This window comes from Carcharodon carcharias, chromosome 4, assembly GCF_017639515.1.
Source record: "Carcharodon carcharias isolate sCarCar2 chromosome 4, sCarCar2.pri, whole genome shotgun sequence".
In the NCBI taxonomy this organism is placed as follows: domain Eukaryota; kingdom Metazoa; phylum Chordata; class Chondrichthyes; order Lamniformes; family Lamnidae; genus Carcharodon; species Carcharodon carcharias.
Window position 1 is genome coordinate 42,129,390 of NC_054470.1, and position 22,633 is coordinate 42,152,022.

At 43.8% G+C, this 22,633-nt stretch overlaps 1 protein-coding gene across 2 annotated transcripts; it reads right to left on the minus strand.

Annotated features, from left to right (window-relative positions):
• Window positions 1-5,538: 5,538 nt before the first annotated feature.
• On the minus strand, window positions 5,539-12,012 carry LOC121276869 (GTP-binding protein Di-Ras2). Of its 2 annotated transcripts, none has more exons than XM_041185456.1 (2): window positions 11,823-12,012; window positions 5,539-7,407 (listed from the first exon to the last, which is right to left on the minus strand). In XM_041185456.1, exon 2 carries the CDS (start codon window positions 7,380-7,382, stop codon window positions 6,786-6,788), a length of 597 nt encoding a protein of 198 aa, XP_041041390.1. In that variant the 5' UTR covers window positions 7,383-7,407; window positions 11,823-12,012; the 3' UTR covers window positions 5,539-6,785. The 2 variants fall into 2 exon arrangements, with proteins under 2 accessions (XP_041041390.1, XP_041041391.1); XM_041185457.1 differs by lacking the exon at window positions 11,823-12,012 and adding an exon at window positions 7,883-8,003.
• Window positions 12,013-22,633: the final 10,621 nt, after the last annotated feature.

The following is a 22,633-nucleotide window of genomic DNA, read 5'->3' on the forward strand; positions in this document are numbered from 1 at the left end:
TCGAACTTCATCACATGCCTGTCCAGTGAATTAGCGCGATGGCGCGAGGTGATGTTGGGACGCTCGCTCAACGTCACCACGCGTCATTTTACGTTTGGACATGCAGGGCCTGACCCCTGCACGTCAAACTGAAAATTCTGCGCATGGAATTTGTGTGGTTGTGCAAAAAAATTTAAAGGGCCATGCACTTCAAAGAATCAACCAGGCACTACAAAGGAAAAATAGAGTATACATTCTTTAAGGTCCCTTATTTTGGAAAGCCCCAAGTGAAAACATTTCCTCTACATCTACCCTTTTATTAGCTTAAAAACCTCTATCAGGTCACCCCTCATTTTTCTCTTTTCTAGAGAAAAGTGCTTGTTCAATCTTTCCTAATAGTTATCGTATCATACTCATAAATCTATTGTACACCTCTTTTTGTAACATGGAGGCTGGGACTCTGCATAATACTCCAGGTATAGTCTAACCAAGGTTCTCTGCATGTTTAACATAACATTTCTGCTTTTCAACTCTATTCCTGTAGAAATGAGCCCTGGTGCTTTCTTTGCTTTTTAATGGCCTTATTAATATGCATCACTACTTTTAGTGTTTTGTGTATCTGTATCCCTGCATCCCTCTGTCCCTCCATGCTCATTTAGGCTTTTATTCTTCCTACCAGAATGCACCATCTCACATTTATCTACATTGAAATTATTTTACCAGTTACACATGTATATTACATCCATACGATTACCCTTGTCTACTATTTCTGTTACTTTTTCAAATAATTCAATAATGTTGGCCAAGCAAGTTCATCATTTTCTGAAATCTGTTTCTAGATGCTTTCCATTTACATTTTTGGGTAAGATTCCATTATCTTTCCTATCACAGATGTTAAGCTAACTGCTCTATAGTTCCCTGGATTTATTTTACCTCCCTTTTTGAATAAAGAAATAACATTATGTCCACTGGACTTTTAAGATTGTGATGTTTTAAATTATCTCATTTAATTTGGGTAAAATGGAGTGACCGCATAGGAAATCTGCCTGGAGACAAGCCCAAGTGACCTGGTTGACATGGGGACAGAGGCCCAGGTTGAAACATATTTAAATACGTTCTTTAGCCAGAGAGTGATGAATCTTTGGAATTCATTGCCACAGAAGGCTGTGGAGGCCAGGTCATTGAGTGTATTTAAGACTGAGATAGATAGGTTCTTGATTGGTAAGGGGATCAAAGGTTACGGGGAGAAGGCGGGAGAATGGGGTTGAGAAACTTATCAGCCATGGTTGAATGGCAGAGCAGACTCGATGGGCCGAATGGCCTAATTTCTGCTCCTATGTCTTATGGTCTTATGGTCTAAAGTAAGATGCAAGTTTTAACACTTGGACACAAGAGGAGACAGCTGTTCTTGCCACATACAAACTCAGGGATTCTCAGTCAGCCACAGAGATTTGGGGAAGAAGACTGACAACTGGTGCAGTTATGCCAGGCAATAGAAAAGGGCTGTTTTCGGGTTAACCTCAAAGAAGCTTGTTGATGATAATGGTCCCCTGTTCAAAGAAACAAAGCTGGCTTTGGAGAGTTAAAGATCAAGGAGTCGTCAATGAGTGCCTTGCTGCTGGACATGCATTCAAGTATGCTCAGAAGATTGAGTGAAGGGGACTCTGTTTAAAATGACACTGGAAGTTTCGCCCTAATTGGGCAGGAAGAGAACCTGTTGAATCACCAGATGAAATTTGAAGCTTTAACTACAAGGTTACATATCTGTTGACAGTGTGCTGTAATACAAGTGAGACAAGGGGTTTTCCGTTGTGTTAATTAGTTAATGGGGAAATAGCCTTTTCTGTAGTTTAGTGTATTAGTTGCCGTATATGTAATGCTTAGTCAATATTGATTTTAGTTTGTTACAGTGAAAGTCTTAGAACATGAAACATAATTTCTGACTGTTGCTGGGAAATTAATATCTCTTTAAAAGTTATCAATCTCCAAGGAGATTGGAACAATAGTATTAGCTGTCCATCAGTCCTCTGGCATGATTCCCTTTTCTACTGAATGTTTACATGTGTAGACATATATAGTACATTGGCTATCTCCCCCTTGGCTCTTTGAGTATGTGCAGGTGCAATCCACCTAGACCCATGGTTTTATCTTTGTTGAGTTTGTTTAGTTTATCAATGCACTCCTCATCTATTTAAAGGTGTCTATATAGCCTTTTTGATCTTTTCTTCTAATGCCACGTCCACCTTGTTAGATTGTGGTGCAATCTGAGACAAAGTAATAATTCTATATTTCTGCCAATTCATTGTTATTACTTGTGAGCTTATCCTAGGCCCCCCTTTAATGGATGTATCTCGATTCTCCTTCTTTACGTGTCTATAGAATCTTAACTATTTATTTTTATATTTGTTTATAATTTAGTTTTCCAGTTCCTAGTTGCCTTCCTGATATGATTTTTTTTAGTTAGTTCCTAACCTCTCTAACTCTATTTTCATCATTTCCTTTAACATCTATGTACTTGGAGTATGACCATTTCTTTAGTTTCAATTTATGTGTATCTCTTCTATTCATTCATGCTGTCTCATTACTGGCTGTTTTGTTCTTGTTTTTTTAGCAGACCTTTTTCTCCTGAAGTCTGTTGATCACCTTTTTAAATATTTCTCACTTCTGTTCTAGCACTTTGTTTATTTACTTAGAAAGTATCCAGTTATACAAGCTCAATCTAAATTAAATAGCCTACTTGTATGTTATCCTAAAGCTGTCAGCTGTTTTAAATGCATGGATATGTCCCTTCAAAGTATTAACTTTGCAAATGACTACATATTCAGATCTGTGAGTTTCTCTTCACATTTTAGACCTAAGTCTCAGAACCATCCTTGGCATTTTTGTCTGAACTTTCCTCAATGCATTCATGTCCTTTTGAAGTGCAGCATCCAAAGCTGCAAATATTTTAAAAGTAATTTCACCAATGATTTATAGTAGATTAAATAACCAATTTTACTTTCCTTAAATTATCTACACATGCACTCCCATATTATTTTGGTCTTTGTTGATACAACTTTACATTGAGCAGATGCTTCCAGTGAAAATAACTGCAAACAAATTTTTATTCTTTTGCTTTCTATCCTCACTAATAGTCACCCATTTAATGCTTACATATAAATTATAGGTTACGTTTCTTGTGCTAATGTATATTATCTTCAATTTACCTACATCAAAATACACTTGTCATTCCTTACCTCATTTGCTTAATTCATTAATTTTCTCTACATGTTGTCAGGCGTGCAAGTCATTGGGTTGGATTTTACAGTCAGCAACAGTGCTCTCCACTAATCTTGAAGAAAGCTGCCCACAAAGACTAAGCGATCTCTTGTGGAATGGATTTCCCCTTTCCTGACAGCACTTTAAATCTGACACTATTATGGGGATCTCTAGGTGTTCAGCAGCAGTGATGACAGTAAGCAGACAATCACTTTGAAGTATTCTTACAGACAGCACATCAGGGAATTAAAAACACATCACTTTTAAATTGATTTTTTGGATAGTGAAATAAATAATTTATGATTGGATTAAGATAGAAGCTAAACTAAAGATAAACAAACTTCAAAAAATATTTTAAAATAATTTTGATTTTTATCATAATGAGCAAATTTGATGTTGTAAAAATAAAAAAAATAGCTTCTCAAGACCAATGAGGATATTTAGTGGTAAATATGAAGTTGGTGTGCTGTTAAAACCTCATCTTTTCAATAGCCTTTACATTGAGAATAACAGCATCAAAGTAGAAGGTTTTGTCAATTCACTGATTGCTTAGGAATTGCAGACTGGAAGGCCCTCAAAAGTGCACTTTCCTGGAAGTGTACAGTATCACTGACAGCAACTTCTGGATTTTCATGCTATTCTGCAAATGTCCAGATTCCCTAAGTTGCTGTCAGCTTCCATGGAGTAAGGACAACGAATGCTAATAGTTTCACTATTATTGCCACTGCAAAATCCAGGCCCTTAGGTTGCATAGTTTGGAATTGTCAATTGGTTACCTGAAGCACACCCTCTTCTATATCAAGCAGGACTTCCCTAGTTATCACAATTGCTTCTAAAACCATGTTGATCATTTGTTGTGACCTAGATAACCCTCTTGGGTGTATTACTTCATCATTAACAAATAATGCAAAGGACTGAGAAATGCAGAATGAGATCTGTTTTATTGCTGTGGGTAATGGAAAGAAAGATTGCATTTATATGACAGGATGTCCCAAAGCACTTTACTGCCAATGAAATACTTTTGAAGTGTAGGAAATGCAGCAGCCAATTTGTGCACAGCAAGCTCTTCAGAACAGCATTGCGACAATGTTTTTGTGATGTTGATTGTGACAAATATTGGCCAGAACACCTGGGATAACTTCCCTGCACTGCTTCAAAACACTGCTGTGGGATCTCTTACATCCATCTATAAGGGCAGACAGGGCCTCCAACAGGGCAGCACTCCCTCAGTAATAAAAACAGAAAATGCAGGAAAAACTCAGCTAGCCTGACAGTATTTATGGAGAGGGAAACAGAGTTAATGTTTGAAGTCCATATGACTTCTTCAGAGCTGGACCTGAAGACCAGTCATACAGATTTGAAACGTTAACGCTGTTTCTCTCTCCTCAGACCTACTGAGTTTTTCCAGCATTTTGCATTTTTATTTCAGATTTCCAGCATCCGCAGTATTTTATTTTTATCTCAGCACTCACTCAGTACTTGCTCTTGAATGTCAGCCTAGATTTCTATGCTCAAATCCGGTGGAGCTTAAACCAACAGCCTTATAACTAAGAGGTAAAAGTGCTGCCAGTTGAGCCATGGCTGAGTGTAAAGGTAAGGGGGCAGGGAGCTGGAGTCCACGATTGAGGTGGTCCTACACACAATTGGGCAAGGTGCGCTAAATGAGCTGAATGGCTTTTTCTGGTTCGAGGCTTTTTATGTTCTCACTATGTCAAGCCTGTGGAAACAACGTACAAAGCAATTCGTTGTAAAGCTAAACTGTTCTATTTAATATAGAAGTGGTGAGTTCATGCAAAAAAAAGTAAAAATAAATGTGTAGTGCATTTAACACAGCGAATAATATAGTTGTCTGGTTTTAGACTGTGCACAACACTGAGCTGCAGTAGAGGGTATGTTTGTTTACAGACTTATAACCAGGGGGGAAAATATCCGATTTAGCCAACCTTAACCTCCCGAGATGACAGGCTTGGAAACGTCATTGATCGGTCACATGAGACCGAGGTGAGGGTCTGTCTAAGGAATCAGTGAACCTGTATTGAACTGAAAAGGTAGGCATGTGGATTGTGTCTTTTCCAAAACAAGCTTACTAGAATTGTCGGTAGGAATAATGTAAGCCTTCAGATCTCCTATTGTTGTCCCAATTTGGAGCGCAGTTGTCCACTCCACATCTTTTGGATACATCGATAGGTTTAGAATGAGAATTGCAGAAAATAATTTATTGCACTTTTGTCCTGATAAGGGAGTTGATAAGAGTGGTCAGTAGTAAAGGGATTCTTTAAAAACACACACATCCAGCTCTGATAAACTCAACTATTTTATTGTCGATTTGAAATATACAGCATAGGAAGTATAGAAAGTTAGAGGCACAGATGACTTATGTACAGGCATTTGTAAATAACAATAATGAAATATACTTTGATGCTTCTGAACAGAGTAAATACAATTGCTTTCTTTCTATGTCATAGCAAGTTGCTCCGGGGGGGAAAAGATATTTCGGTGTGGAGCATTTGGAAGAATAAGTCTGTATAAATTAACTATCATTTCCCTCAGTCGGATCAATACTTTATTTAAATATATCTAAACTTCTGCCAGCTTTCTTCCAATATCGAGTGACATTAGATCGAATTCCCCTGCCTTTTGCTTTTTAATTTGTAAGTTTCCCCGCGTCATAATTCCTTGCTCGTGTATTGAGTGCACAAAACCGGTTACATGGACGTACAAACTTTTCATTTTATTTATAAATGAAAGAAAGGATCTTGCAGTTTAAAAACGACGTTGCTATGCATTTCTTTATTATTGATTGACTGATGCTATGCTAAATGAACTAAGAGGTACAAGATCATGTGCTATTTAATTAGATTGTTCCCCCACAATCCCCTCCCTTGCCTTTAAGAAAAATTGAGAAAAAGTGATGCTGTAATGAGAAACTCACCAGGACTGAGCATCCTGCACTGACTTCAGAATATGCATTTTATAATGTGAAACCTCATGCAAGGTTAAATGTATTTATTATATAAATAGCTTAAATCAATAGCCCGTTATCGTGACTTTTAACTGTATTGATTGAAACTATTTGTCTATCGATTTTTTTAAAAAATCTGCTAAAATGGATATCTGCTTGCATTAATAAGGTGCTATTTGTTGTGAATATGCCCCTATGTTTTATTAAATAAAAAAAGTGACTGAACACGTCAAAATGAGTGTGCTTTTATTAGTTGCTTGTACTGGAATATAAATATTTATGGTGCATTCAGATCATTTAAACAAGGAGCTGAGCTATTTAATTATTACGAATATACGCCTCTTCCATCATAGCAACCTGATAGTTCTGTAATGGGACGTTATATTTGCAAACTTAATTTTGGCTCAATGGACAAAAGAGGACATGTTTCATCTTTGAGATAAACCCATGTGGGGCGGCCACAGGGTCACTTTGCCCCGTGCCGGCCTCTCTGTGCTGAGTCTGATCGGTTGGGAGTTTGTTGTCCGGTGGGTGGGGGAGGGCGGGGGGTGGTCTGTAATTTTGTTGCTATTCGGCTGGCCACAGTTCACATAACGACACACTTGCCCTTGAGTTTCTCTGTCCTCTTTTGCTGCTTGGATTTCTTGCCGTCGATCTGCAGGCTCACGGCCCTGCGCTTCTCCAGGTTCAGCAGCTCCTGGAAGAGCTCCTTGACATTGTGGTTGGTCTTGGCCGAGGTCTCCATGAAGCCGCACTTCCAGCGCTTGGCCTGGGACTCGCCGTCGCTGGCCTGCACTTCCCTCAGGGTGTCATCGCACTTGTTGCCCACCAGCATGATGGGGATGCTCTCCACGTCCCCCTTGATCTGACATACTTGCTCGTAGATGGGCTTCAGCTCTTCCAGGGACTGTTTGCTGGTAATGGAGTACACGAGGATGAAGGCGTGCCCTTTGGAGATGGACAGGCGCTGCATAGCCGGGAACTGGTGACTCCCCGTGGTGTCAGTGATCTGTAAAGTGCAGATGCTCTTGTCGCAGCTGATGACCTGGCGGTAAGTGTCTTCAATCGTGGGGATGTAGCTCTCCCGGAAAGTCCCTTTGACGAACCTCAGTACCAGCGAGCTCTTACCCACGCCTCCCGCTCCGAACACCACAACCCTGTAATCATTGCTCTGTTCCGGCATCTTGCAGTCTGCCTCAGACTATCACCTAGAGTCAAAGGGAAAGAACAGATTATCCGTGCTCAGCTTATGTCTACATCGAACATTTTTTTCGTTGTTTAAAAAAAGGCAGTGCCGGTTTTATCATTCAGCTTATTGGCCACAGCCTTTGTGCAGAATCAGAGCTGCTCGAACGGATTGAAATAGTGCCCAGTTACATCCTCCTAGTGTGAGAGAACATGTCTGCAGAAAGCTGGACCGGCGGGCTGGCTGCTCGGGGCAGGTGGCCTCTCGATAAATGACAAAGGTGCGTGTTCTCCGCTGGCCGACTGAGCATCCCAGCCACGTATCACCAGGGAGAGGGAATGGGCGCAGGACATGCACCTCCCTGTTTCCCTGACCATCTCCCACCACCACCAACCCCCCCCCCCCCCTCCTCTCAGCACACAGGTCCCCAACCAATGATACACCCGCTGCATTCTGCACGCTATTTTGTAAAACATATGTGCAAATAAAACAATTACCTTCCAAGACAACACCAACTATAATGTGCCGATCGCTTGTGTCGAGCCGCGCTGCGCTCAGTCTTGAGGACTCATTGTGGTTGAAGGTTGCACAGGATCAGCTATGAAGGAGCCGGCTTTCTGCTCATTGAAAGGGCTGGAGGGAGTTTCTGTCTGATATTTAAGGCACGCGCTCTATGCAGGGATGTTGTTACGTATCTGGTTTGTTTAGAGAGCTTCTGTGTGATTCAGGGAGAGACGGGGATCTGACTATCGTCATCAGTAATTTTCACTGCTACGTCTTAGTGCTGCTCGTCAGAATACTGCACCTAGGGTCGCGGAGCTGTTCAGTCTGAGCCAATGCTGCTAATAAATCTTCCAGGGGGCAGAGAGAGAGAGAGAGAGAGCGCGCAGCACGTATCAAATCCGCACGGTCAGCACGAAAAATAAACTCTTCTGCAGGCAACATACGCGATATCAGAGAGTTTGGCCAACACATCCCTGCCTCTGTCAAATTTAGCAACTCATTTTAAAAAAGCTGCAATAGAAATGAAGCAATTGCGGGGAGGGACTGCTAACACCTGTCATGGTTTGATATTTGTTCCTATATAAAATGCTGGGTAGAGTCAGTCAACATCTGGATAAGGAAGGACAGCTTTAAGTTTCCGCTTCCTTTACTACTTTCCCAGACCAAATGCCTGGCGCTCGTGCACGATTTACATCAATTCCCAGTTGCCTGTCTGTCAGCACTAACAAGGTTTTATATTTACTCTCTTTTAATAACCTGTACTTCATCCATTTCCAAGAGTCATCATCGCCACCGATTAGAGAGCGTCAGTGCAGCTCCCTGAGGTCGGGCCCGTGTAGAGACAGCCACAAGCCGTGCGGCAAGTATGAAAAAATAACATTCTTACTTTGAACAATAAATTTCTGCTGTGTTTAATGTTACATTTCATCTCACGTTTCCGTAATACTTCAACTTCCAGAGAATAAATCTGTCTGATTAAGGAGCTCTACTTCTTTGACCATCCTTTTAATCCAATTCCACCTCTTTTTGGGGACCCTTTAAAAGACCAGTCCAAACCTAGAGCAAACATCTGAATACATTAAACAAGGCCGCGTGCAGCCATTTTATGATCTATTTTGAACAAACAATTACATACGGTTTTCGTTCTACATATAATAAGAATGTCATCTATTATTTATTTGCAATATACATTTATTGACTTGCAAGGATACCGAAATTGGTTTGAGCAGCCGACAAATTAGATACTTAAACGGTATCCAAAACAAAATATAACATCAACAGTTAAACACAGAGCCTAATAATAATCAACTATATCTTAGACAGACAAAAGAACTATCATCAGTTAGCCCCGGATCACTGAAGGTTAATGATTACTTACTAACCTGGAACGGTTAGTCTGGTTTAGGACTACTTTTCAAAAGCAAAACCAAAGAGCAGATGAACATTACATGTCTGAAACACTGTCGGGGCATACAGAGGGGCTTCAGAGCAGTGCGTTCTTTCATTTCGAAAGTTAGACTTTTGCATTCAGTACAATGTTCAGGTATATTTCAGAAGACCAAAATGAGACCTTGCAGAAGTGTGTTTAACAGAATGACACATTCAGGAATTCAAATACATTTCTACATCGTGGCGAATGTCGCATCGGATTGTAAATCTAATGGCTGGCTCGATAATTAGTTGGTTTTTTTGGGGGGAGAACTGACCTTAGTTACACCTCCCTCCCCAAACCTTGCTGTAGTAATATAAAGCCCGGATTCCCCCCAGACAGCCAGTTTATATAGAGTGTATAGATTGATAGGGATAGAGGTCATATATTTGGATTTGCCTTTCTGCGTGTGGTGTAGACAAACAAAACGGTTTTTTTCTTTGTCTACAATATTAGGCGAGTATAAAGCAAAACAATGGCAGCTATTCTTGACCCTCTAATAATTCAGCATTGAAAGTAATTTACGATCACCAGTTTGATCCCTCTTGTCACACTGACACTGCCAGAGGCTCCGGACTCAGCACGGGCTAATATACCCAGCAGCTCCCCAAGTCATTTCAGGAATAACCAAATATTCAACTTTTTGGAATCACACATAATTATATATATATATAACATAAGATTGCCAGGAATGCTGACAGAGGTCAAACAGTGTATGTTTAAGTATGTTTTTTTTAAGTAGGTTATTGTTACGCATTTATCTAACATTTTAGAGAAAATTCAGCCATCTGCTATAATGAGAGCCGAGCGAAAGGTTACATTCATTTTGGATTCAAATTAGTTACACCTTAAGTATAAAGATGGGGAAACATCTATCATTAGGGCCTGAGACCATGGCCAATGATATTCGTTCTCCTTTTTGCAAGGGGGGTGAGTACAGTGAACCCGATTGAAGAGCAGGGCAAGGCGGAGAGTTGTTCACAATGCGCATCGTGGGCTTGAGTCGCCGTTAGTTTCCTCTCATGGGAAATGAGGGCTCCTCACCTCGGAAGTACACAGACCGCGCTGTGTGAGGCTGGCTGGGCCATGGCAACGCGACTGGAAGTGATAGGCTCTGAGTGTAAGAATGTAGTTTTAAAAATGAGACTTTAATTCAAGCTGAAGGACTATGAGTTGCATTAAATCATCTACCCAACACTCAGGTAACCCAGAGCTACGAGTACATGATTGTGGAGGTTGAAAATTCAGTCGATGGCTCAGCGTTCTTAAAGACATCTCTCGGCTTTGATTGATCTCCAAGAATAAGATGCAGTACCATCTAGAAAGCAGCGATATTCTTACTTCCAAGTCGGCGATAAATCTCAGACGCACAACACTGATGTGGATGTACAGATTGGTGGCTGTTTATTAAACAATAACAGTATTCTGATACCGTCCAAAGGGGGTGGGTCAGAAGAAGCTGGAAGTTGTGTCACCCCTCAGCTCGTTAGTTTTGTCCTTTGCCTTTTAATATGCTCCATTCTTTCCTCTCCCCCTAGCACAGCCTGACAGGAGCAATACTCCTGCATTGTTAAAATTCCAGAAATGCTCAAGGGAGGGATGCCTTTTGCACACTACTGAGTTTGACTAATGCAGTGACCAAGGTCATATTATCCAAGCATTATGATATTTAGACAATGCCGACAGAATGTTCCTAAAGCAGTAAGTCATCAATGATCGTGCTCCAGCGCTGGGCCATAGCTGGAGTTTCCAAAGAATGGTCCGAGCCCACTGTTTGACGGGTTTAGGCTGGATGTTTACACCCATCACTTCTTTGGAAAACGAGCCAAGAATTATGGAGCCACACACACACACACACGAACAGTGCAGGAGGCGGCTCTGCGGCTCTCAGTTTGAACAATCTAGATTTGAAATGCAGCTTTAATGGCGAAATTATTGTCACATTGGGCCAAAGTGATCAGTTCCACCATGCAACATTTCAAAGCTCCTGGCATAAGCTTCCTGTTACTAAATACCAATATTAAACATCCTGTATCGTGCACATCTATTTGTTAAAATGTGTAATTCAAGCGGCACACATGGAGGCACATTTGCAAACATTAGGATTATTTTGGTGAGATATTTGATTTATAATATATAACAGTACTGTATACATTTGATTTAATCTAAAATGAAAGTCCAATCATCCGTCTCTTCAAAATTAAACCGAGGGCACACCCATTCCTGAGATCCAGGAAATGCTGGGACTCCACCAGATACAGGCTCCTTCACCTTCACCGTGAAACAATAAAGGCGTCGCCACCGGTGCGCTCCGAACCGGGAGACAGACCATCTTTTTCACAGAAACTGAGCTATCTCCAATTTAGCTGAGGTATAAATCTAATAATTATCAATCTGATCGTTATTAAAGGCGAGTCAGCATTATGTTGGCATATGCATTTGATTTTTTTTCCCTCTAGGTCCATGTGCCCGCTGTTCATCTCCCAAAGATGGAAACACTTTACCTTGGGAAGGGATCCGCGTATTAAACTGGAAAGGATGATTGGAAGGTCCACATGCCGCCGCGGTGGGTCCAGTTTTTCAGCTGCAGTGGTCTCAGCAATGAGACTGGGAACCAGTCTCTGGTGCACTGTGATGAGCAGCTTTCTGCCTGGGTTCTGCAGAGGGAATGAAGCGGTACTCTGCTCTCGGCCCAGGAGCTCAGATTAGATCACCTCCTGTTTTTGCTGCCGACAGATGGCACGTGATTCCTTTCACAATAAGAGTCTCTTGTGCTCTCATCCCATCTTCATCCTCAGCAGAATTGTCGTTTCTGCTGAGTGAACAATGGGGAGATCTTTAGAGACCTTCTGAGTAAAGGCGGTTGGGAGTCTAGGTTGTTTGAAGAATGATATTGATCCTGGCAACAGATTGACTAATTGAACACTTTTTCCCCCCCAGCAATATTGACCCCAGTAGAGGGGCTGACTCATGTTGGGGAGCGGGTGAACGGGCCCTAACTGCACTCCAAACGTTCCATAATTGACCGTTTTCCTGGTGTGGACCTTGTCGGTTCCTGCTGACTTAGCGGGCGTGCAAGCTGATCCCAATCCCTTCCTCACTCACCAGGACGGACAGATCTCGCAGCAGGGGGGGCCACTGAGTTCGTGCTCGGGAGAGGACCCATTTGCAACCTGAGTCCTAGAGTAAAATTACAATGCGCATTTTCCAATTAACTGGCAAATCCCTGAAGCATCATCTATAATTCTGATAACTTTCATAACAGCAATAAGCATTCAAGGGTTTAAGGGAGGGCTGTCACTGTAACCAAGAACCATGAGCGGTGCCTTAGCAAGATCCTCCAAATCCAGTGGCAAGAAAGGTGTTCCATCAGTAACATCCCCTCACAAACCAACCTACACAGCATCGAGGCACTAATCACTCAAAACCAGCTCTGCTAGGTGGGACATATAGTTTGTTATGCCTGATATCAGACTCCCAAAGTAACTGTTCTACTCAGAACCCAGTTACTACGGGAGATTCCAAGAGGACAGTGGAAACACTTTAGGGATGTCTTTAAAGTGCCCCTGAAAAGGTCAAATATCCCATTGACTCAGGGGCCCCTGGCTTGTTACTGACCATTTTTTTTGTTTAGGGCATGAGTGTCGCTGGCTGGGCAGGCATTTGTTGCCCATCCCTAATTGCCCTTAAGAAGGTGGTGTTGAGTTGCCTTCTTGAACCGCTGCACTCCGTGTGGTGTTAGGAAGGGAGTTCCAGGATTTTGAGTCAGCAATTTAGTTCCAAGTCAGGATGGCGAGTGACTTGGAGGGAAACCTGCAGCTGGTGCTGATCCCATGCATCTGCCACCCTTGTCACTCTAGGTGGTAGAGGTTGCGGGTTTGGGAGGTGCTGTTGAAGCAGCCTTAACGAGTTGCTGCGGTGTATCTTGTAGATGGTACACACTGCTGCCACTGTGCATCGGTGGTGGAGGGAGTGAATGTTTAAGGTGGTGGAGGGGATGCCAATCATGTAGTAGCAATATCCTGGACATTGCCAAGCTTCTTGAATGTTGTTGGAACTGCACATATGCAGGCAAGTGAAGAGTATTCCATCACACCCCTGACATGTGACTTGCAGATGATAGATAGGCTTTGGGGAGTCAAAGGTGAGTTTTTGCCACAGGATTCCCAGCCTTTGACCTGCTTTTGTAGCCACAGTATTTATATGGCCGGTGCACATCAGTTTATGGTCAATGGTAACCCCCAGGATGTTGATAGTGGGGGATTCAGTGATGGCATTGAATGCCAAGGGGCGATGGTTAGATTCCCCTTTGTTGGTCATTGCCTGGCACTTGTATGGCACAAATGTTACTTGCCACTTATCAACCGAAGCCTGAATGAATATTGTCTGGGTTTTGCAGCAAATGGACATAGACTGCCTCAGTGCCTGAAGAGTCATGAATGGTGCTGGAAGAGCTAGGCTTGGGGCACAGTTAGTTCAACAGCTCAACTCCTGAATTTTACTCTTGGTGGGTGCTCGCGATTGGTGGGCCCTGAACCGGGATGGAAATGGGCCCCTGCCCACGATTGGACCCCGACCGCAATTTCACTCTGGATGGCCAATTAAAACCCGCCCAGTGTGAAACGTGTCTTCCCAATGGTCCGTAAGGGCCAGGCAGGAGCCTGTCAGGCGCAGCACCCAATGGCAACCTGGCAGGTGGTACAAAAATGGCACAGGCACCTCCTTGAAGGCTGCCAGGGAAGAACATATGTTCTGCATTCTGAAGACTGAAGGCATTCTGGCCTCAGCTGTGGCTGGAGATGCCAGGCGGGAGGGCAGGTTGGGTAGGCACTTGGCCGCTCCGGTTTTCTGACGAGTGCCTCGCAGTCCTCCGGGAGGAGTTGGCTGCCAGGAGGGATACCCTTGTCCTTAGAGGTGGAAGGAGCAGGCCACTGCACCTCACAAACAGAGCTTGGGAGGAAGTGGCAGCCCAGGTCAGCAGCCATGATGTCGTGCGGCACACATACGGAAGTGTCACAAGAAGTTTAACAGTCTGCTGTGCTCAGGAAGAGTGAGTACCATGTTGGCATCGATCCGTGGAGCTCAGGGGTGTTAGAGTCTGAGTGCCAACTGACAATGTCGCAAGAGCTGGTCAACGGTGTGAGCCCTGGCTGTTTGGTCTGAGTGCTTTGCGGCTCGAGGAACATGACTCGAATGTGCCCTACAAGGTGTTCCTCAGGTGGGGTTGGCCAGGCTGCAATGACGCTGCAGGTAGAGAGTGGAATAATCAATGCTCCTCTGTTGTTTCAGCAGAAGACAAGCCATAACAACATCGAGAGGTCATGGACAGGCAGAAACCCCCCAAACCTCCTAATCCTAACCATATTTGAGCAGGATGCCTTGGAGCTGGAGAGGTGCCATGTACCTTGGTCAGCCGTTCACGGAGAGGCTGGGGTGTCAGATGAAGGTAAGAGTGCAGTGCACAGAGGTGAGAGTTTCAGATAGTGCAAACATTCTTGTGTAGTCTCTTCATTGATGGGAGCCTCAAACCTGGAGTCCCCATTAATCATTGAAAGACAATGGCACCATGATGCAGATCTCCATTGTCTCACCAGGGCACCTGGCATGCACAGTGACAGTGGGATGACTTAAACTAATGACATGTCCTTGTTCTTCCTTCAGCAGGCACTGAATTGCAGGACCCTGAAGCCAGAGAACCGCCGGGCTTCAGCTACACCTGCACCACACCCGCTCTCTTAACCAGGCATCAGTGCAGATACCAGAACCTCAGTGGGCATTAGATTTTGGCTAGAATATTGGAGCACAGCAGTGAGGACACTTCACACTCGCTTGAGGAGCAGGAGGTGGCAGAGAGTGCCCAGGTTGCCGGCAGTTGGAGGACTGCTGGAGACCAGAACGATGCTGAGTGGAAGGCAGATGATGAGCCTCTGGAGTCGTCCATTAGGCGGCAGGTGCTGAATGTCCAGCAAGATGTGCGGAAGGATCTGGGGGAGGTCCATGAGGGTATGCATACCATGGTCTCTGTTGTGGACGTGTCCATGTGGAGCATGAGCACTGCATTGACCATCATGGCCAAGTGCACTCTTCCATTGAGAGAGTGGCGATCCTCATGGAGAGGCAGTTCCAGGGATAGAATGAGGGGCTCCTGAGGTGGTGCTTGGACCTGCAAGCCCTCACACAGACAATGACCTCAGGTGGTCAGTGCCAGTGTGGGAGATGGGTGAGGCACCCATTATTCTAGTTAGGTCCCCATCCATCAATGGTGAGCAAGGAGGTCCAGAGCGATTTCACATTGGTGCATGAGCTGTTCGTCATCTCCGTGGGCTCCTCTCAGGATGCTCTGGATGACGGCAGCAACTCCTCCACCCTTCTACCAGTGATCGTGGCAGCTGATGAGGCTGCAATGACTGGGGAGATGCCAGCCGTGGCACTGGCCGCTCCCTTCCAGGCGGGGCCAGCAAAGGCTCCACTGGCCAGAGGACACCTGCCAAGGTAATCAAGGCTAACAAAACTGCTGACTCAGCAGGCTGCCTCCAATACCAGTGCCAGTGAGGGGGCGGGGGATGGGTGGGCGGCACCAAGACGCAGCACTTGTTTAAATCGCCATGAGCACAAGAGGGACTGGTCACGGGTGATCTTCTGTTGTGCAACATTTTGTTTATGTTTACTGGAGTGGAATTGAACACCCAAGAAGGTTAGCCCAGTGATAGCCCTTGTCACCCAGCAGCCATTCACCCCGTCAGGCTGGAGCACTGAATAGCCTCAGCACCTGGGAGTGTCTCAGGATATAAGCATCATGGGAGCTGCCAGGTGCCTTGAACAGACTTGCAGAATCTGCGTCTGTGGTCACACACCATCTGGATGCTCATCGAGTGAAATCTTTTCCTGTTGACGAAGGTTCCCGGCTGACCCGCTGACACCTTGATGGCCACATGTGTGCAGTCGATTGCACCCTGGACGCGGGGGAACCCAGCAATCGCTGCAAAGCCTCTGGCTTGCTCAACCTGGCTGGCCTTATCCATATGGAAATGAATAAGTGTCATTAACCAACTGGACAGAGCTTCTGTCATCAAATTGACACAATTGTGGACAGCTGATTGGGAGACTCCACAAAGATCCCCCACTGGCCCCTGGAAAGAGCCGGAAGCATAGAAGCTGAGGGCTACTGTAACCTTCAGAGTCCCTGGCATGGAGTTTCCACCCACACAGTTGGACGTGATCTCGGGCCCAATCATCTGACAAATGGAGGTCACAGTCTCCCTTGAGAGGTGGAGCCTCCTTTGGCATTGCACCTCAGACATATTGAGGTAGCTGCATTGCTGCCTGTAAACCCTGGCAGCAGGATAGTGGTGTCTTCTGTGGCCCCTTCTGCCTTGGACTCCCTGTTGGCCCTGCGTTCCTTGTGCCTGTGCCTCCTTCCACAGGTCGCTGCCATGGAAGCTGCATTGGGACACCTGGCCTCCTCTGCATTCTGCCCCTCTCTTCCCCCTCAGAGGTGTTGCCTCCAGTGGAGACCACAATCCCCATTACCAGGGTAACAGAAGGATGTCTGATACCTGGAAGGGTCCACATGGTCAAAATTCTCCAGAGGCCTTGGAGATCCAATGAGTCCTGGAATGAAGCCTGGAAACACTAAGAATGAAGCTTAGGACAGAGATGAAGCTTGTCAAGTTCAAATAAGCAATCAGCAGTAAACTATCTCCTAAACTCCTCACTACTCACACTGACAATGCTGCTGACCCTTTTTATCCCGCCCTTGGATGCAGTTTTGGAAAATGTGGGCTGCCAGCCTGACCGTTTTGTCCGTGCGATGAGCGGAAAATCGCACGGACAACATAAAATCAGGATCAACTGGGTTTTTAATGCCCTTAGGTGGCCTTCGAAATTTTGGTGAGCGCAGCTCTGATACCCATGCATGCCTGCTGACCTGAAGATTGTGCGCATGCAAGATGACATCAGGATGCTCGCCCGTCTTCTCGAGCTAGTTTAAGCCCGATCGGGTCGGGCACGTGCCCGCCTGCAAGGCATAAAACTCTGCCCCAAGTCTTCAGTACTCTTGCTGGGATGTTGTCAGGGCCCATAGCCTTTGCAATATCCAGTGCCTTCAACTGTTTCTTGATATGACATAGAGTGAATCGAATTTTATGAAGACTGAAATTCTGCAATGCTGGGGATCTCAGGAGGAGGCCGAGATGGATCATCCACTCAGCACTTCTGGCTGAAGATGTTTGCAAATGCTTCGGCCTTAATTTTTTGCACTGATGTGCTGAGCTCCCCCATCATTGAGGATGGGGATATTTGTACAGCCTCCTCCTCCTCCAGTGAGTTGTTTAATTGTCCACCACAATTCATGACTGCAGAGGACTGCAGAGCTTAGATCTGAGCCATTGGTTGTGGCATCGCATGTTGCTTCTGCTGTTTGACATGCAACTAGTCCTGTGTTGTAGCTTCACCAGGCTGTCACCTCATTTTTAGGTATGCCTGGTGCTACTCCTGGCATGCCCTCCTGCACTCATCATTGAATGGAGCCGGTTTATTCGGGAAAGCATCAAGAGATTTCATAGAGAGCCTGCAGAGGCAAAGACAAGGCATCAGAGGGAGCACACACACCTCCAAATACATCACCTGCCTGATCTTGCATGCACAGCCTGTCTGTCCTGTGGCAGAGTCTGCAGATCGCACATTGGACTTATCAGACATCTCAGAACCCATCGAACTAGAGTGCAATCAAGTCATCCTCGATCATACAGACTGCCTAAGAAGAAGAGAAGATTATATAGAGATCTATCATCTATAAGCTATGCTTTTGTGGTGGAGGGGGAACATCTGCAAAAGAGTACTCATTGCACCACCTTTCAATGAAGAAAGTGAATCCATTTTCAATTTGATGCAATCCTTTGTTTAGTGATGATTTAATTGCTACTACTATAGAATATCAATTAAGCCCTGTGTTCTTTCCCAGAGACGTCCATACAAAAAAAACCATGCATATAAGAAAAATATACCTACCATTATATGATTAACACAGTTGTAAACTCTAGCTAATTGCTACATGGATAGTTTCTCATTGAATGACCATTTGTTGAAACATTGTTAAAGTAGAAGTTCTCTGGCCATTATTGGAAAATAAGCTATGCAATACTTAATATAAGTAAATATTTTCATAATCTGCTTTTAATTTTAGTGAATAAGGAGCAGGAAGCTCTATTTGAAAAGACCACATGTCAAAGATAGGACCAAAAAATGTACCTATTCTCTGGCCACTCTTTCTTTGAGTGTGATTTCTTACTGGGACCACAGGAACAGTGACTTTATTCCATAATATTATCCTTATTGCTGTGTGAATAACAGAAGTTTAAAATATTATGACAGACTGTGAAGTTGGATAACTTGGAATAAAGGATAATGGAGATGAACATTTTTAGCACAATTTTCAAATCAAATATAGAATTGTTGTGTCAGGATTGCATTTTTCATTCTACATTTAAGAAAGTTTCATTTATATTTATAATTCATAATTGCATTATAAATAAAAATAGATAATTTGGAATGGTAAAGTTTGGAATATTGCCAATTCAAAATCACTGAGACCACCTTAAATGAATGGCTAATGTGTCACTATAATTTACATAAATATAACTGAAAAATGTTCTGTGTCCCCAAAAAGACAATTAGCTATTCATCAGATATGTTTCATATTTTGGGAGAGACAAATTGTCTTTCCACATTTCTCTAATTTACCAGGGAGAAAATCATAAATCTTTAATTTAAACTAGTATCACAGACATTCATTAAAATTGTTTCAGTGAGCATTTTAAAAAGTTTCACAACTTCAGAGCAACAGCCCATTCGAGGATTAGTGGCAATATTGATCAGTGGTGAAATAGTGATAATGTAGCTCCATTGTTTATTACCATCTGTCATTTAGTTTTATTATCTGAGACTTGGAGACTCGTACCAAAAATGCATCTCAGTAATTACTTTCTATATTCTTACTATATTCTTGGATCATTAATGCATTATGCTATCAAAATAACTGTTTATAGATTAATAATGGCCGTCCCATGAAATAATGAAAAACTGACGTATAAGAAGAAAAATTTTTTTCACTCATAAACTCTTAAACACAAAACTTCATTTTAAATTGTGGTGTGAACTTGATACCTTTGTCAAGAGTTTATTGGGTAATGTTGATGGTTTGTTTATGAAAATTTGCAGATCATTTTTAACTTTCCTTCTAGGATAAATGATTTAGCTGTTATTTTGGATGGTAGCCCATGTCAACAACTGTTTCGTGTCACCATTACAACTTGTTCAGTGTGATTGAATTAAATTCATTGGCATTGAACAGTAAGGGTATTATGGATTTGAAATACAACAAACCCGTAGTTCATGGATTTGAATAACAATAAACAATGGCCATTATTGCTTGTATAACGTAGCTAGTAGAATTGTAGGCATTGCCTGCCATTACCAAATGAAATCAGTACCTTAAATAAGTCTTCAGAAAATTGTATTCGACAATACTTTTGTATTAATATTTCCCACAATGGAATAATGGGCCTATAGTCATTCATTTTGGCATACCAATTCTTCAAGTGTAATTTTTCCATGTTGCTCTTTTGCACTGGCAGCTGATTGGTCCCACTGTGGTTAAAATGTAATTCCGTTTGTGTGTAGCCATGCAGTTCTGTCAAGACACATACTACTTTTTCCATATTCCATAAGGTATGCCCAACTGATTCTGCCCATGGGAAAATCTGGAAATCCCTCCCTTGGTGATAGGTTGTTCCCACATGTCTGTACCTCGTTCCTCTATTTGCTTAGGATAACTTAGTTAGTCTTCTGGTTTTCTATAAGGCAATCAAAAAAGAACATGCATTCATATAGTTCTTTTCTTGACATCCAAAAGTACTTTGCAGTCAAGTGCTTTTGTAGCATGTTTACTTTGTAAAGTGAACAATTGCAGCAGAAAAGTTGCACACACAATACTGATAACATAATCTGACACTAGGTTGAGGACACCAGGAGAACCTCCTCGAAAAAATACCATAGAATCATTTACATCTATCTTGCTGGGCAGATAAGGACTTGGTTTACTTTTTATCTCATAGTTGGCACATCTGAAAATGCAGTAGTCCCTTGTTACTGAAGTATTAACACAGATTAACCCTGTTCCAGTCTCGGGAAAAGCGCTTGAACCTAGTTTTCCCCCAGAGGAAAGATTATTACCAGGGAGTCAAGTCTGACACTTAGGGCTGGATTTTATACCACACCCTCCGCCCCCTCCCCCCCCGTACCTCCGCCCACCACTGGGTCTGTTCTTGGCAGGTTGGTGCGCGACTAAGTTACAAGTGCTGTCTAGCCCACCACCATCCCGCGCCACCCCCAGCTGTCATTCATAATACGCTAGGTGGCTGGACAGTGGAATCATCAGCCCACCTGCCATATTTAAATAAATAATTAAAGGTCAATTGAACTTGTACCAAACCAATTTGAACAGGATATTACGTTGCCCATTCCATGTCACAGTTGGCAGGGGCGGGCGGGAGTGGGCAATTTGTTTTTTGAGGCCAAGTTGAATAAAAGGCAGGAAGGAAAGGGAGGTGAGGGGCACATCATTCAGGAGGTGCCCTTTGTGCATGTGGGGGCACCCCCCTCCAAGATGTCACCCTCCCCCCTTTGTCGCTCGCCACCCACGCTCGAAAACCAGGTCCCCTATCACCCTCTTCCTCCTCCCTGGGGTCCCCACCCTAAAAGCCTGGAGTTTACCTGTCTCTGGCAGCATTGCCCTTCTTCCTGCTCCCCCATGAAGTCTTAGCAGCACCCACTACTGAGCTCTAGGACTGCTAGATCAGGTTGGCCAGCAGCTCCCAAAGGTGGGACTTCCTGTCCACTGAGGGGCGGAAGCCCCACTGTGAGCTTGTTTAGCTCACCGGCAGCGTGTTTTGGCTGCATGGCAGGGCCTTCTTCCTGGTGCATTAGCGCCGGCCGACTCTCCTTCCGGGGGGGGGTGGGGGATGGGGGGGGGGATGGTGAGCAATCTGCTCCCACATAAAATCCAGGCTTTAATTACTGAAGAGTTTTATTAGATATCTTCAAACCTATCATTGCTTTTCAAATACCACGTATTATGCCCGATTTTATCTCAGAGGGATTGCTCCTTGTGAGAATTCTGGGTGAGCACTGAGTCTGGAGGGATTTTAATGTTCATGTCTCATGCCCATATCCAGGCCCCAGCTTCCAACTGAACCCAGCTGAAATTGCTGCCTGGCCAAAGGGCGGAAGCGAAAGTTCCCTCAGCGCCAGGGACCGTCAGGGACCTCTATAAATTGCTCCTGGTGAGGAGGCAGAGTTTGTGGTGAAGGGCAGGGTTGATCATAATGGGAGATGGATGTATGGGGGCTGGGAGGTGGGGGTGGGGGGCAGAAATTCCAGGCCAATGGAGGCCGTGGATTTCTGTCTGGGCCTCAGATGAGCACCACTGCTCCTCCTGACCCATCAGAAAACTTAAAACTTTATTTAAAAACCAGCCTGTCTGAGTCTCTTCTGCACTTGATTCAGCTCCTGACAGTTTTGGCTTGGGGCATAAGCCATCACTGCTTCCCACACGAGCTTTCAGTCAAAGTTAAAGATGGGGCCTTGCTGATGTCCTCAGAACACCATCTTCATTTTTAAAAACGATCGCACCAGCTTGGGTATGTAACTCTTTCGAGTACAAACACATTTCCATCTGTTCTTATTCAGATGAAGTTACATTGTTTCATAGTTTGCTATTGTGAGATTTGAACTCTTGATCTTAGGGTTACAAGCCTAGTACCATAACCACTTGGCTAGTTAGGCCAAGCTCAGCTTGGGTATGTATCCATGCTTCCTGAAATTTAAAATTGCAGGCTGTTTAATTGGGGCTGGGAAAGGATTGGCTAAGCCCCCACTTCATTCTAATTGTCTCCCTCCTCCACAATTTGGGCTTGTGTGTCAGAGCACATCAGATTACCAGGCAGGTGTCAAGACTGGAATCTATTTTGAATACTTAAGAAGGATGAGCTGATGTCAATGGGCGTGGTGTGCTCAACCAACCATAATGGACATGCATAGCCACTTTGCGTGCACAATTTTGGATTAGAAATGGGAAGTGATATCATCCAACACCAACTTTAGGATTGTGTGACTGAAACTTCTCCATTTTACCCATCACTTTCCAGTAAAATTATATTGTTGGTAGCGTGAGATTGTGAACCAGCATTGAAGAGGGCATAGATATATGCTGGGTCCCTTCCTGCACGTGTGTCAATGATTTGGATTTTAATACAGG

What these genes read in the sequence shown, in the direction of transcription:
- LOC121276869 (XM_041185456.1), bottom strand. Translation starts at nt 7,382, where the DNA reads ATGCCGGAACAGAGCAATGATTACAGGGTTGTGGTGTTCGGAGCGGGA.